At 40.4% G+C, this 15,879-nt stretch overlaps 2 protein-coding genes across 7 annotated transcripts in view; one reads left to right on the top strand and one right to left on the bottom strand.

Annotated features, from left to right (window-relative positions):
• PUS10 (pseudouridine synthase 10) overlaps window positions 1-10,429 on the bottom strand; it is a 79,727-nt gene extending 69,298 nt beyond the window's left edge. For 4 of the 6 annotated variants that reach the window (XM_017849086.1, XM_017849088.1, XM_017849082.1 and 1 more), the window contains exons 1-4: window positions 10,268-10,419; window positions 6,502-6,642; window positions 3,172-3,426; window positions 898-984 (exon numbers count right to left, since the gene is read on the bottom strand). The gene's annotated coding sequence lies outside the window, so the exon portion shown is untranslated. Of the gene's footprint in view, window positions 1-897; window positions 985-3,171; window positions 3,427-6,501; window positions 6,643-10,267 lie in introns of all 6 variants that reach the window. The other 2 variants (XM_017849083.1, XM_017849085.1) reach the window with 2 other exon arrangements.
• Window positions 10,430-10,676: 247 nt separating this feature from the next.
• The window catches only part of PEX13 (peroxisomal biogenesis factor 13), a 31,388-nt gene continuing 26,185 nt past the window's right edge, over window positions 10,677-15,879 (top strand). The window contains exon 1 of the mRNA XM_017849081.1: window positions 10,677-11,075. Within this exon, the coding sequence (XP_017704570.1) occupies window positions 10,984-11,075 (92 nt within the window). The 5' untranslated portion in view covers window positions 10,677-10,983. The remainder of the gene's footprint in view (window positions 11,076-15,879) is intronic.

Raw genomic sequence — 15,879 nt, 5'->3', positions numbered from 1 at the left:
GACTAGAAAATTACTCTAAGTGTTTATAAACCCAGTATATCATCATCATCATCTCCTTTATTCTTCCATTTGCTCAGTTATCTTGTCAGCAACACAGATACTATATAAAATCATCCTACCCTTTTTCACTTCCTGGCTCTTCTTTATCATTCTATCCAGCTTCAACGATCTTCAGCTTATTTAGGGCTAATAAACATGCTCACCCAAAGAAAGTGAGGGTTTACGATGTAATGTTCTGGTGACACTGTAGGTTTCTTAGGGAAAAGACATCTCATAAATATAAACGAATATGCTTAGAACCCATGGTTGTAATTTAAGATTACAGAAGTTTCTTACTATACTTCATTTAACAATATTAGCAAAACGTTATGTTTTCATGTCAGTTTTGACACATAAGAATAATACAGCAATGAATTTTTTTTCAATTAACAAAGAAAACAGTTTTAAAAAATGAGGACAATTCTCTCCCTTTTATCATTGACTGGAAGATACACCATCTTTTTATATTTTACTCCAGAGGGAAGAAGGCTCATCATAATTGAAATGACCCTATTCTACGACTGTTCTAAAATGCACATATCCACCTCAAAAGATCTCTGGAAACCTAGTCAAATGTCTTTCTCTGACCTTCATGCCTCACATGGAGCTAATAATGAATGTCTGCAACCAATTGAGGGACTTTAAAAAAGATGGCAGTCCTAGGAACAAAATTAATTCCTTTTGTCATTCACTCACTCAACAAGTATTTATTAAGCAGCTATAAATTGCTTCAATCATTCAATAAGTACACAAATTGTAAAAAATATAATAGAGTAAGGAATATTTCTACATTCCCATTTTTTGAGAAGTTCCTAGCGTGCACTTCACATACAGTTTTATGCATGCAAATGACCTTACCTCTCTTACAGATAGTTGTGGTGGGAAGGAGACTGAAAATACCAAGCTGGTGAATTCAAACCCAGAGGCCTCAACCTTTTGGCACACCTAAAAAAGCATTACAATTACGTAAATTCCCAGGAATTGCTGAAAATATTACTTACTCTAATCTTAACAACATGAATTTCTGGTCCAGGAGATGACATGGCAAAACTTTCAAACTTTCACTTTTGACAGTGGAACACTCACAAATATCTTGAGATTAAATATTGCCTAACTATGACCCTGAAGACTAATACTACAAAGAACCAAAACAGCCAGGAGTAACATCTGCAGAATAAACTGTTAAGTGTCAAAATAGCTTTCTATTAGGTCACCTCCTAACTTTCAAACAAAACAAACCCAAATATAGCACTCTTGATAGAAAAAACAAACAAAAGACAATCCCACATTCAATCATTTACCTTCTACAGGGCTGTACCACCTGTCTTTTTGGGACAATAATAAGTACGACTAGAAATGAACTTTTCTGTAATTTAGCTATGTTAAACAGCAAAATGAAAACAAACTGCTACATTTTTCTTCAATTAAATAGCACTTATGACTGAAACACATGAATATACATTTTATTAATTTTCAGATATGTCAATTAAAAAGTAATTTGAGAATAGTAGGTTTTGGTTTTTTTAAAAAACATAAGAAAATATTTTAATGCTCCAATTGTGTGAAACAAGTTGAAATGAACGGCAGTGTTCCTTTCAATATAAAAATTCTTGTACTGGGGCATGGTGGCATGCACCTGTAGTCCCAGCTACTTGGGAAGCTAAGGTATGAGGATCACCTGAGCCCAGAGGTGGAGGTTGCAATGAGCCGATATCATGCCACTGCACTCCAGCCTGGGTGACACAGTGAGACTCTGTCTCAAAACAAAAACAAAAACAAAAACAAAAACCAGAAGGTTGGGCGCAGTGGCTCATGCCTATAATCCCAACACTTTTGGGAGGCCAAGTCAGGCAGATGACCTGAAGTCAGGAGTTTGAGACCCGAGGTCAGGCCCACATGGTGAAACCCCGTCTCTACTAAAAATATAAAAATTAGCTGGGCATGGCAGCACATGCCTGTAATGGCAGCTACTCAGGAGGCTGAGGCAAGAGAATCATTTGAACCTGGGAGGTGGAGGTTGTAGTGAGCTGAGACTGCACCACTGCACTCCATCCTGGGTGACAAGAGTGAAACTCTGTCTCGGAAAAAAAAAAAAAAAAAAAGAATTCGGCCAGGTGCGGTGGCTCACGCCTGCACCTCTAATTCCAGCACTTTGGGCCAAGGTGGGCAGATCATGAGGTCAAGAGATCGAGACCATCCTGGCTAACACGGTAAAACCCTGTCTCTACTGAAAATACTAAAAATCAGCCAGGCGTGGTGTTGGGTGCCTGTAGTGCCAGTTACTAGGGAGGCTGAGGTAGGAGAATGGCATGGACACAGGAGGCAGAGCTTACATTGAGCCAAGATCACACCATTGCGCTCCAGCCTGAGCAACAGAGCGAGATTCCGTCTCAAAAAAAAAAAAAAAAAAAATAGAATTCTTGGCCTTGGCCGGGTGCAGTGACTCACACCTGTAATCCCAGTACTTTGAGAGGCCAAGGCAGGAAGATGACTGGAGGCCAGTTGTTCAAGACCAGCACAATAACATAGGGAGACCCTACCTCTACAAAAAGATTTAAAAATTAGGGCCAGGCGCAGTGGCTCATGTCTGTAATCCCAGCACTTTGGGAGGCCAAGGCAGGCAGATCATCTGAGGTCGGGAGTTTGAGACCAGCCTGACCAACATGGAGAAACCTTGTCTCTACTAAAAATACAAAATTAGCCAGGCATGGTCGCGCATGCCTGTAATCCCAGCTACTCGGGAGGCTGAGGCAGTACAATCGCTTGAACCTGGGAGGTGGAGGCTGCGATAAGCCAAGATCATGTCATTGCACTATGGCCTGGACAACAAGAGCAAAACTCCATCTCAAAAAAAAAAAGAAAAAAAAAATTAGGTGGGCATGGTGGTACATGCCTATAGTCCTAGCTACTCAGAAGGCTGATGGAGGAGGATTGCTTGAGTCCCAGGAGTTGGAGGCTGCAATGAGCTGTGATTGTACCACTGCACTTCAGCCTAGGCAATAGAATAAAACCCAAAAAAGAAAAGAAAAAAGAATTGTCCTATCTCCAAAAAAGGAAAGAAAAAAGAATTCTTGGTCTTAAGACTGAAAATCTCTACATAATTGTACCTAAAATGAAAAACAGGTTATTTACCTTTTTAACGAAATCTTTCTCACAGAACTCTTGAAGAATTCCTAGGCATACATTACATACATTTAAATTTGAGTTCTTGGAAGCAATGCTTCCATCTTGACTAACAGAGATCCTTCCCTCTCCATTTTGACTTAGATTATCAATACTATCTGCCAGTTCTTGCAGTCGAATTTTCTTGGGAGGTGGGTTCATAACTTCCAAAATTAATTCATCTTTTTCAGTTTCCAGAAATTTCTGTAGTTCATTGAGCAACTCCTGGAAAGTTAATGAAAGAAAAAGTAATGACCCACTGACAATGTCCTTAAGGCTTTCTAGGTAAGATGAAACAAGAAAACACGAGTGAAAATTAGGACATATCACAGATTTTACAATGTTGACATATCAATTCTGAAGCAATCCAGTTATTTTATTAGCCAGCATTGGCTTTTATGGAATTTAAAAGAGAATTACCTATCTCTATTATATATGTGGGAATACTTTTTCAAAAGAGTTCCATATATCAGTGAAGCAAAAGTCATAAATCTGAGGGAGAAAGGCTCCATGACAAATTTGTTAATTTGTAATTCTGTTGTGAAGAGTCATTCACTCGCTAATTTCAGTAAAAACAAACTTCAGTTCTAATGATTAACATATAAAAATACAAACTGAATTTCTATCCTTGCTAGGTTATTTAATAACCTCACAATTACTAAAAGCTCACAAGTATAACTTTCTTTTTTTTTTTTTTTTTTTTTTTTTTGAGACGGAGTCTCACTCTGTCACCCAGGCTGGAGTGCTGTGGCCGGATCTCAGCTCACTGCAAGCTCCGCCTCCCGGGTTCACGCCATTCTCCTGCCTCAGCCTCCCGAGTAGCTGGGACTACAGGCGCCGCCACCTCGCCCAGCTAGTTTTTTGTAGTTTTAGTAGAGACGGGGTTTCACCATGTTAACCAGGTTGGTCTCGATCTCCTGACCTCGTGATCCGCCCGTCTCGGCCTCCCAAAGTGCTGGGATTACAGGGTTGAGCCACCGCGCCCGGCCAAGTATAACATTTATTTAATATGAAACCTGATCATTAGAGGCAATGTAATAAGTAAAAATAATTTGGAGAAAATTTACTAAGAAAAGTACACAAATGCTGACAATGCTGAAAGTTAGCATATGATTATAAACCATTTCCATATATTAATTGAAAGACATGCTCTACTATATTCTAGTTTGCCTAATTTCTGTCTTGTATTAGAACTTGCATTTCTTTGAAACCATTCTCATATTTCTCTCATTTAGATATCCCTCTCATCTAAATACTCAGAGTATTTTCCTCTGTTTTGTTTAGACATGTTTTTTATGCCATTGATGAAAAGTATCTTTTCAAATTCATTCAGATGACAATTTACTGACTTTAAGGGGAAAAAATCTTCCACTCAAACAAATTTAAATCCACTTTATTGAGAAATTAGCTCTCCTGCTTTACCAGATAAATATACAAGTACATTTTGACTCACACAAGTATGTTTGTTGTTACCTAAAATCTGTAATGTATGTAAAACATAGTGCATATACAGATGTGCATGTACATACATGGCTACATGAATACAACAGATCAAAATTTAAGAACATTTCCAAAAACCTGTCCAAATATTCTTGTATATTACTTTACATAAAATGAAACAAAGAAAAGTTGGTAACACTCAGTCTCTTAATATAAATTTAAAATCTAATAACATAATAGAATAATAGTTTAATATAAATTTAAAATCTAATAACATATAATAGAATAATCTGAAAAAAATGTGTAAGCAGGGTTACACAAAACCAGTCTTATTACTTTACAGTCATATTGTGTATAAATGAATATACACATATTTAAATCATCATAGCACAAGTACCATTTCTGGTTTGTTTTCTGTTTTTGTTTTCTTAATTTTCAGATGGAGTCTCACACTGTCACCCAGGCTAGAGTGCAGTGGCACAATCTCGGCTCATTGCAACCTCCGCACCCCCAACCCCCAAGTTCAAGCGATTCTCCTGCCTCAGCCTCCCAAGTACCTGGGATTACAGGCATCTGCCACGGCACCCAGCTAATTTTTGTATTTTTAGTAGAGACAGGGTTTCACCATCTTGGCCAGGCTGGTCTTGAACCCCTGACCTCATGATCTACCCACCTTGACCTCCCAAAGTGCTGGGATTACAGGCGTAAGCCACCGCGCCCGGCCAATTTCTGGTTTTCAAAGTGTTTCCACATACTTTATTAGGTATCGTTCCTTAAAGTCCTGTGAGGTGGGTATTATCATCATTCCCATGGAATGAGGAGTAAACTGAAGCTGCAAAGTGGTGGAACTGGGATTCAAATCCATGTCTTCTAGCTCCAAATCCTAGGTTTTGAATTCAGTCAGACTGCTCAAATCCTAGCTTGCTCACTTAATAGCTGTCTAACTTTTGGCAGGTTGCTTAACCCCTCTGTATCTCAGTTTCTTCATCTGAAAATAGGGACAATCATAGTATGTACTTACCTAATCAGTTTATAAGAATTATATGAGACCTTGACATATAGTAATGATAATTGAATATTGTGTATTATTATTGCCAAAATAATAGAAACAACTAATAACATTTTAAAAATGACTGATACTACTAACTCCTGGACAATTTTTTAAATTACAAGAAACTGTGTGTGTATATGTTGTATACATACTGTTTATAAAGTATATAATTACATGTGTATTACTACTATCTGCCTCTAAAAAGAGTATCACTTTTAGAATCAAACATTTCATAAATGTTACATACCTTATGCAAAAAAGTATGATATTAAACGTCAAAGCTCTCTGTATATTACCATAAATGTCAAAGATCTCTGTATATTACTTTCGTCATTAGTAACAGTAATAATGATTATGATAAGCATTTATTTCTAAAGGATTCCAAATACCTATTTATAAATACAACTAGTAATATAGAAAATGGGAAAAAACAGAAAAAGGCAACCATACCCACAATGCTTCCACTTAGTAGGACATGTAAGGAATATTAGCCACTCCTGGGAGGAAGCAATATTTTGTGATATTCTGTTTAGATATCCTTTAGGAAACATCTATACAAATGTTAAATGCACCAGGGAGTTCCTCCACAAAGATCCCATTACACTAAATGTTAGATACCTAGATATAATCACTTAAGAAGGAACTTACATTTCTGAGACTATTCCAAAATTAAGAATATCACTCATTTTATTATAGATTTTTAATTTAAAAAAGAGTTATGAATATATACCTGCTCTCAAAAGTACAGGCATTCATTGTAAAATATAGAGAAACTTCTCTTAACTTGAAAAAAAAAAAGAAGAAAATACCTTGTATGGAAGTTTGTAAGGTGCATGAAAATCCACACCACAGAATCTGAAGATACATCTTGGACAAGTACCAGTACTGAGCAACAACTGGGCCACATGCTTGTTTTCCTCAGTCAGTGGGAACATACCGAATAATTATAACTAGAAAGAAAAAAAGTAAAACTAATGATCAGCTTCTGCATTTTACCGTCACAGACAAGTCATCATGTTTAGGGATAAAAACTAGCTTTCATTTGAAAAGCACTATTGTGTACTCTCTAACCAAGCCCCTTTCATTATACACATATTATAAAATACAAACTTGAAGGAAGTTTATAAAATGGATCCAGTAAAGGTTTCTAATTGTTAAGAAATTTAGTTTAGCATTCTGGATTATGATAAAATATGTCAATATAACTAAGTTGATCAAAAGAAATAAAAATAATCAAGAATGGTTGCTTCTGAAGAGGGTAATGAAAACAGAGGTACAGGGTGAAATTTTGCTCTTTGTTTTGAACCATTCAGTATTGTACAAAGTTAATTCATTAAACTTTTCCTGTAAGAAATTAAAAATGAGTTTGCTGGTGGTGGCGCTTAGAAAGCCATACCCCAAAATGAAGGTCTCAGCAGCAGCCTCAGAAGCAAAACTTTTTCTCTGACCTTCTGCCCTCCTGTCTCTCAGTCTCATTCTTCCCCAGACTAGCCATAGAAAAACTACAGTCCCTCTTCCTCAAGGTGAAGGAACAATATAATTTGTTCATAGAAACCAGAACTCCCTTTCCCCAAAGCCAGCCATAAAATCTAAAAATATTACTCAAATTTGGTCAGGTGCAGTAGCTCATGCCTGTAATCCCAGCACTTTGGGAGGCCGAGGTGGGTGGATCTTCTGAGGTCAGGAGTTTGAGACCAGCCTGGCCAACATGGTGAAGCCCCATCTCTACTAAAAATACAAAAAACTATTAGCCAGGTGTGTTGGCGTGTGCCTGTACTCCCAGCTACTCAGGAGGCTGAGACAAGAGAATCTCTTGAACCCTGGGAGGCGGAGGTTGCAATGAGCCAAGATTGTGCCACTTCACTCCAGCCTGGACAATGACAGTGAAACTCCATCTCAAAAAAACAAACAAACAACAACAAAAAAAAAACCTCCAACAAAAACAAATTAAGTACATAGTATTTGAGAGCAACGGTTTGCTTAAGTTGCCAATTTTTGCAATTTAAATAAACTCACAAAAAAATACTATATAGAGAATGAGGGCAAATCTATCTCCTGTTACCAGGAAGGAGGGGTACTAAAATTTCAAACAACCTAATTTGTTCAGCAAAACTAGATCTTCTAATTAGTGAAACAGTCCATACTACCTTAAAATGATCAACTAACAATATTTTAGAAAATAATCATTGCATGGCAATCTTGTGGCATGCTATAACTGTGGTCATAGAAAGACAGTGGCATCTTCTAATTTGTGCAGTTTCATAATTCAAATGAACTTGCTTAAAATTTGTGGAAGGGTGAAGCTCTTCCCAACAGCTTAGTATAAAGATGTGATTCTTCTAGTCTGTGTTTTCCACATCTCTAAAACTTACTACTTACTTGCAAGTTGCTAAATGTTTGGGGCCACTTACCAAGATTCTTGCACAAAATAATGAGGAAGACAGGTATATAGTTACATAGAACTCTTCACCATAAAAATCAGTTCAGCAGCCAGGACGAATAAAAACAGATTGCATCTGGCTGAATTCTAATTCAGGTGAATATGTGAGTCAGCAGGGAGAAAAAAATCAGGCTTGTATGGACACACCATACAAGCTGACTAGGTGACAACTTTGAGACACTAGAATTGAGAAACGCTTATTTAGGGTTGCCTAAGTAAATTTGGACTCCAGGGTATTTTCAAGAAAGAAGACAGAATATGTGGAAAACAGCCTCTAAACAATGAAGATCTGGCCAGGCCCAGTGGCTCACGCCTGTAATCCTAGCACTTTGGGAGGCCGAGGCAGGCATATCACTTGAGGTTTGGAGTCCAAGACCAGCCTGGCCAACATGGTGAAACTCCATCTTTACTAAAATACAAAAATTAGCCAGGTGTGGTGGTACGTGCCTTTAATCCCTGCTACTCGGGAGGTTGAGGCAGGAGAATCGTTGGAACCCAGTAGGTGGAGGTTGCAGTAAGCCCAGCACTTTGGGAGGTCATGGCAGGCAGATCATGAGGTCCGGAGATCAAGACCATCCTGGTTAACACGATGAAATGCCATCTCTACTAAAAATACAAAAAATTAGCCAGGCATGGTGGCACGTGCTTGTAGTCCCAGCTACTCCGGAGGCTGAGGCAGGAGAATCGCCTGAACCCAGGAGGCAGAGGTTGCAGTGAGCCAAGATCGCACCACTGTACTCCAGCCTGGGCGAAAGACCGAGACTCCATCTCAAAATAAATAAATAAATAAATAAATAAATAAATAAATAAATAAGATCTGTGTGGTCAAGGTCAAGTCATTATTACTTACTAGTGATCTGTATCCCTTTTCTCAGTCCATTTAATCTAGTTTGATGCAGAGAAAAGATTGGATGCTGTGAGGGGCTGAATATAAGCATTTACAGTGCATCTCTGACTACATACACGGAGAAATTGTTTCTGTTTCACCGGTTATATTCTAAGTTATTTTTTCTCCATTAGTTTAGCTTAAGAATTTTACTTAATTCAGAAGTAACATTTAACTCAAAAAGAGACACAAATACGCCCTCTTCCAATAAACAAATCAATAAGCACTTTAAAAGGACACTTAAGGAAGATTTCCCTCGAGACTTAAACAGCTATATTAAAATTTATTTTGTTTTCCATGGCTATAAGACAATGTTTATTTCTCCAATAAATTCACAAGAACAAAGGTATCATGCAAAGCGAATAAACGACACATTACAACCTCCTGGCTCTGAGAAGTTCCCAAACCTGATTGATGAGAATTACAAAACTTCCAGTCCTGAGTAATTTGAAGAGGTCTAAAAATAGACCCCAAACAAAAAGACCTCTTTTGAATGTGTGTTAATAAACGAGCTATGAATTTACAAATCTCTCAACATCATTTTCACCTACCAACAATCTATCAACTTCTCAAGAATGTTAACATTAAAAGGAGAAAACAAGTTACGCCTTAAATTTGATTGTTTCATCGTGAGGTAATGAAATGTCAGGATTTCATAAGATACCAGAAATCGGTTGTCCATATTAGATTATGTTTGAAAGCAAGCCCTGAAAAAGGCATCCCACAATGTAAGTTTTCCAGTGTTGGTTACCCTCAAGATGTTTGCTTTTCGTTTACGTGTTTGTTTTACAGAAACAACGCTAACAAGTTGCTACACAGCCGCCTTTCATGTGTCAGGCTCCCTAGGAGGACTGAACCCCTCCTCCCCAGACCAAGGATAACTAGCCCAGTCTCTGGCTTACTGGAGGAGAGGAAGGACTTTATTTTCACCTCCTGGACGATTACAAAAACCAGTCATCGAAAACGAGGAAAGGAGCAGGGTGTGAGAAAAAACTGCCTGAGTCTCATATCCTAAGATCTTTTAAACTCCTTTCCCTACCGAAGGGTGTCATTCGTACCGCAGCGTGGGGCTGGGGGTGTGGATTTACGGGGAAAGAGGTGATCACACTTCACTGGTCTTCTGAAACATTCAGCTATGGAATCTACTGTGGACTCTTGAAAAGTTCATCCCGAGATCTAACCTCAAGCCTCAGTTTTGGCCAAGCAAGCCCTTCCCCCTTCGGTCAGGTGCAACAAACTTCCCACTCACCCCTCCTTTGCTAACAAAGCCGCTCCAGCAGGAGAGAAATGACCTCTCTCTCTCGCCACACCTCTTCTGCACCCAGTCTGCACTCCTTCACCTCATACCTATCCGCCTCACCTTCTCCCCAGACGCCGGAGCCTGAGATTTAACCCCTTCCGGCCCTCGAAGGGAACAGGGAAGACTAAAGGCAACGCACCTATTGCGTCTAGCAATTCTGTTCCCCGAGGAAACGTGGGCTTTAAACGAAAGTACCAGCCCGTTCTCGCTACGACTAAGTGAGCTTCTCCCTTCTTGTTTGTAGGGAAATCCGTCAAACCGCATACTTTGCCACCTCACCCCACCGCCCCCGCGACTGTAGGAGTGCGTGGGGCTTTACTCCCAGCCCTACTGGTCCACTCCCAGAAAAGCTTCTGTTGGACTCTGACGTCTAGGGAGTCGTAGCCGCTGCCAGAAATATCGATGAGCCTTTACCCTGAGGTTTAGAACAGGAGCTCTTTCTGGGGCAAATACAAAGAGCGTGTTTCTTCCTACAAATTAGTAGCAGTCTCCCTGCTACTGGCGAAGATTCAGCTGGCGAAGTAATTCAAGACTTGTTCTGACTGCCAGGGTGGGAGGGGTGGACGGCTCGGTGTTCTGCCCGTTGTGCCTTGCGCTCGAGGTGCTGGTCTACGCTGGCCTGGACAGTCCGGGCTAGGAGCGGGAGCTGAGCGGAGGCGGAGGAGATGGCGTCCCAGCCGCCACCTCCCCCCAAACCCTGGGAGACCCGCCGAATTCCGGGAGCCGGACCGGGACCAGGACCCGGCCCCACTTTCCAGTGAGTGTGGGATTCTTCAGGCTGTGAGGTTGGTGGGCCCGAGCGGGGACTTGGCCGAAGGCGGTTGAAGCGGTTGTTGGGGGAGGTATTCCCTACCCCCGTTTAACCAATCCCCAACCTTGCGGGTAGGAGTCGAGGTGGATCTGGGGCGCTTACCAATGGGGATTTTTCAGTGTCTCACAGCTGTTTCTGACCCGGCAACTCTAAGCACCAACGTTTTTTTCGGGAGCTCCTGGGCGTCTCTCTGGGTCTCTGTGCTTGAAAGAAAGGGGGGCGGCTTCCTACCTACCCCTCTGTTTTCACCTTGACAGAACGGCTTCACTATCTTTAAAGCGTAGACTTTGGGTCTGTAGCAGTTGACAGAGGCATTTGTCCAGCCACGGCATCGGTAGGGAGCAAAGTCTCTCGTTAAAGGTGTTAACCTCTCGAGAAGTTGCCGAAAGCCCGGAAGGTTTTACGCAACTAGAACTCAAGCCCCGAACACTTTGCCTTCTTTTCCAGCGTAACTCAGCCAATGTTTCAGTTCGAGATTGGAGAAGCAATATTAAAGCAGGAGTTCTAGATCTGAGGCCTATGGATGGCCTTTGTGTGCAAAATGATGTATTTTTCTGAGGGCTATAGGTTTTTGTTTGGTTTTTAATCAGTATCAGTTGGTTTCTAGGACTTTGAAAAGGCTAAAACATGCAGAGTTGGGAGTGTTTCGTGGCCTCGTGTGGCTTTTGTTTGGTAGTGCTGGACATCTTAATTCAGATAGGTGTGATTCAAATGTCAAATCAACTACTATTGTAGGTTTTCCTAAGCGTAAAAACCCCAGCATATTGGGATGTATTTCTGCTGTGTTCTGAAATCTTTTATTTAAACACTAAAATGCTTTAACACGGTAACTACTTAGTTTAATAAGGACATATACATAATAAGTAATAATAAGCTTTAATTAGGCTGGTAAGCCACGGTGACATGATCTGCTACCTTTTTTATGATTCGGTTCTTTTTTCCCCATTTAGACTGCTTGTCGAATGAGAAGAGGTTTTATTTTTTGCATCTGTTAAAGTTCTTTTTATGTAAAATTAACCATTTGCCCACTTTATCATGAAATATTTTAAACACAGAGACTAGTAGAGAGTAAGAATACCTGCGTATTCACTACCCAACTTTAAAAAATGTTAACATTTGCCAGATTTATGTCGCATTTTTAAAAATAAAAGTTAAACTCTCCCATTCGTCTTTGTAGTGGTGACTATTGTCCTTATTTGGTGTTTCGCATACCCAGTAATGTTTTTTAACGTTAGTACTTAGGTTTGTGCTATTTATATGCATTTTATATCTAAAACTTAACAATGTAACAGTAATATATATTTCATATATAGTTACATATTAATGTTTATGATTTTTTTATATCTGTTTTTGTTTTTTCTGTTACCCAATTTTCTGTTGGCTCTATCTTTGCTTATCAATTTGTAAGAGTATTGTTAATACTAATCCTTTTTTGTTACTACATTTTGCTAATATCTTTCACTGTGTGGCTTCTCCTTTATATTTATGTTCAATTTTTTTACAGATGTTTTTGATTTTAATATTGCCAAAACTGTCATATTTTATTGTTTGTGCTTTTTGTCTTGGTCAAGAAATCCTGTCTACCTAGATCAGGACGGTTCTTCTGTATGTTTTCTTTTAAATCTTCTGGTTTTCCCATTTATATATTTAATCCACATGGAACTAACTTTGTATAAAAATCAATGTGAAGTAGGGAATCTAATTTTTTTTCCACATAGGTAACTAATTGTCTGAGTACCATTTATTGAGTAGTCTATTCTTAGTTTATAATGCCATCTATATCATATCAAGTTTTCCCAAATATGTAGTTCTGTTTTGGGCACTTTCTGACTTTCTACTAGCACCACACTATCTTAATTACAGAATTTTTGTAAGTCTTGATATGTAGTATGTCAAGAGTTCCACACATTGCTGTTCTTTGTAATTGCCCTTGTTACACTTAGTCCTTTATAAAAAGACTTACTGGGATTTTTATTGGAACTGAGCTGAATTTATGGATCAAGTAAGTTTTTATTCCATGAATGTTGTATAAGCTACAATTGGTGAGAATTTTGATAATCTTTTTGCCTTAAATATCTTATAATTATCCACTTTGGGAGGCTGAGGCGAGCAGATCACGAGGTCAGGAGATCGAGACCATCCTGGCTAACACGGTGAAACCCCGTCTCTACTAAAAATACAAAAAAAAATTAGTCGGGTGTGGTGGCGGGCACCTGTAGTCCCAGCTACTCAGGAGGCTGAGGCAGGAGAATGACATGAACCCACGAGACAGAGCTAGCAGTGAGCCGAGATCATGCCACTGTACTGCAGCCTGGGCAACAGAGGGAGACTCCATCTCAAACTCTTTATTAGTTCTGATGGTTTGGTTGAAATTCTCTTTAGTTATGTGTAGCCAGTTATGTAATTTACAGATAAGCTAGCATCCTTATATTGGTCCTGACTTCCATTGGAGTGCTTCTGAAGTTTTACTGTTAAATGTGAAGTTAGCTTTTTGTTTTTGATAGATATCTTGTCAAAATTCTCTCTCTCTACCTTGTTCAGAGTTTTTTTATTTTGTTTTATTTTTATTATTTTGTTTGAGATGGAGTCTCACTGTGTCTCCCAGGCTGGAGTGCAGAAGTGCAATCTCGGCTCATGGCAACCTCTACCTCCTGGGTTCAAGCAATTCTCCTGCCTCAGTCTCCCGGACAGTTGAGACTACAGGCGCATGCCACTCTGCCCAGCTAATTTTTGTATTTTTAATAGAGATGGGGTTTCACTGTGTTGGCCAGGCTGGTCTCGAACTCCTGAACTCAGGTGATCTGCCTGCCTAGGCGTCCCAAAGTGCTGGGATTACAGGTGTGAGCCACTACGCCTGGCCCTTACCTTGCTCAGATTTTTATCGTGAAGAAATATTAAATTTTATGAATGGCTTTTCTGCATCTGTTGAGACCATTGTGTGTATTTTTGCTTTAATATGAAAATGTGGGAATAGGAACTGCTCTGGTCTGCAGCTCCCAGCGTGATTGACGCAGAGGACAGGTGATTTCTGCATTTCCAGCTGAGGTACCTGATTCATCTCACTGGGACTGGTTGGACACTGGGCGCACTCCATGGAGGGTGAGCCGAAGCAAGGCAGGACGTCACCTCACTCAGGAAGTGCAAGGGGTCAGGGGATTTCCCTTTCCTAACCAAAGGACACCATGACAGACTGTACCTGGAAAAACGGGACTTCCGCCCAAATACTGGTATTTTCCCACATTCTTAGCAACCAGCAGACCAGGAGATTCTGTCCCATGCCTGGCTTGGCGGGTCCCATGCCCACGGAGCCTTACTCAGTGCTAGCACAGCTGTCTGAGATCAATCTGTGAGGCAGCAGCCTGGCAGGGGGAGGGGCGTCTGCCATTAGTGAGGGTTGAATAGGTAAACAGAGCAGCAGGAAAGCTCAAACTGGGAGGAGCCCACTGCAGTTCTGCAAGGCCTACTGCCTCTATAGACTCCACCTCTGTGGGCAGGGCATAGCTGAACAAAAGGCAGCAGAAACTTCTGCAGACTTGAAACGTCCCTGTCTGACAGCTCTGAAGAGAGCAGTGGTTCTCCCAGCACGGTGTTTGAGCTCTGAGAACGGACAGACTGCCTCGTCAAAGTGGGTCCCTGACCCCCGTGTAGCCTGACTGGGAAACATCTCCCAGTAGGGGCCGAAAGACACCTCGAACAGGCAGGTGCCCCTCTGGGACAAAGCTTCCAGAGGAAGGATCAGGCAGCAATATTTGCTGTTCTACATCCTCTGCTGGTGATACCCAGGCAAACAGGGTCTGGAGTGGACCTCCAGCAAACTTCAGCAGACCTGCAGCTGAGGGATGTGACTATTAGAAGGAAAACTAACAAACAGAAAGGAATAGCTTCAACATCAACAAAAAGGACATCCACACCAAAACGCCATCTGTAGGTTACCAACATCAAAGACCAAAGGTAGATAAAACCACATAGATGGGGAGAAACCAGAGCAGAAAAGCTGAAAATTCTAAAAATCAGAGCACCTCATCTCCTCCAAAGAATTGCAGCTCCTCGCTGGCAATAGAACAAAGCTAGACAGAGAATGACTTTGACGAGTTTGTCGAAGTAGGCTTCAGAAGGTCAGCAATAACAAACTTCTCTGAGCTAATGAGCATGTTCTAACCCATTGCAAGGAAGCTAAAAACCTTGAGAAAAGGTTAGACGAATGGCTAACTACAATAAACAGTGTAGAGAAGATTTTAAATGACCTGATAGAGCTGAAAACCATGGCACAAGAACTTCGTGATGCCGCACAAGCTTCAACAGCTGATTCAATCAAGTGGAAAAAAGGATATCAGTAATTGAAGATCAAATTAACAAAATAAAATGAGAAGACAAGATTAGAGAAAATGTTGTTTATTGTATCAGTTAACCTTCTATCGTTGAACCATCCTTGCATTTCTTAATGAACTCTGATTAGTCATGATTTTTTTCTGATATGCTATTCCAAATTCTATTCTAGGCCAGGTGGAGTGGTTCACATCTGTAATCCCAGCACTTTGGAAGGCCAGGGCAGGAGGATTGCTTGAGGCCAGAAGTTCGAGACCAGCCTGAGCAACATAGCAAGACTCTTATCTCTATAAAAAATTTTTAAATTGACCAGGTGTAGTGGCATGCCCCTGTAGTCCTAGCTACTAGGGAGGCTGAGGTGGGAGGATCCCTTTGAGTCCAGGAGTTCAAGGCTGCAATGAGCTGTCATCATACTGCTGCACTC

The sequence above is a fragment of the Rhinopithecus bieti genome, unplaced genomic scaffold (assembly GCF_001698545.2).
Source record: "Rhinopithecus bieti isolate Rb0 unplaced genomic scaffold, ASM169854v2 scaffold_30775, whole genome shotgun sequence".
Taxonomy (NCBI): domain Eukaryota; kingdom Metazoa; phylum Chordata; class Mammalia; order Primates; family Cercopithecidae; genus Rhinopithecus; species Rhinopithecus bieti.
The sequence above is the reverse complement of the archived record's forward strand: the minus strand, read 5'-3'. Positions and strand labels throughout refer to the sequence as shown.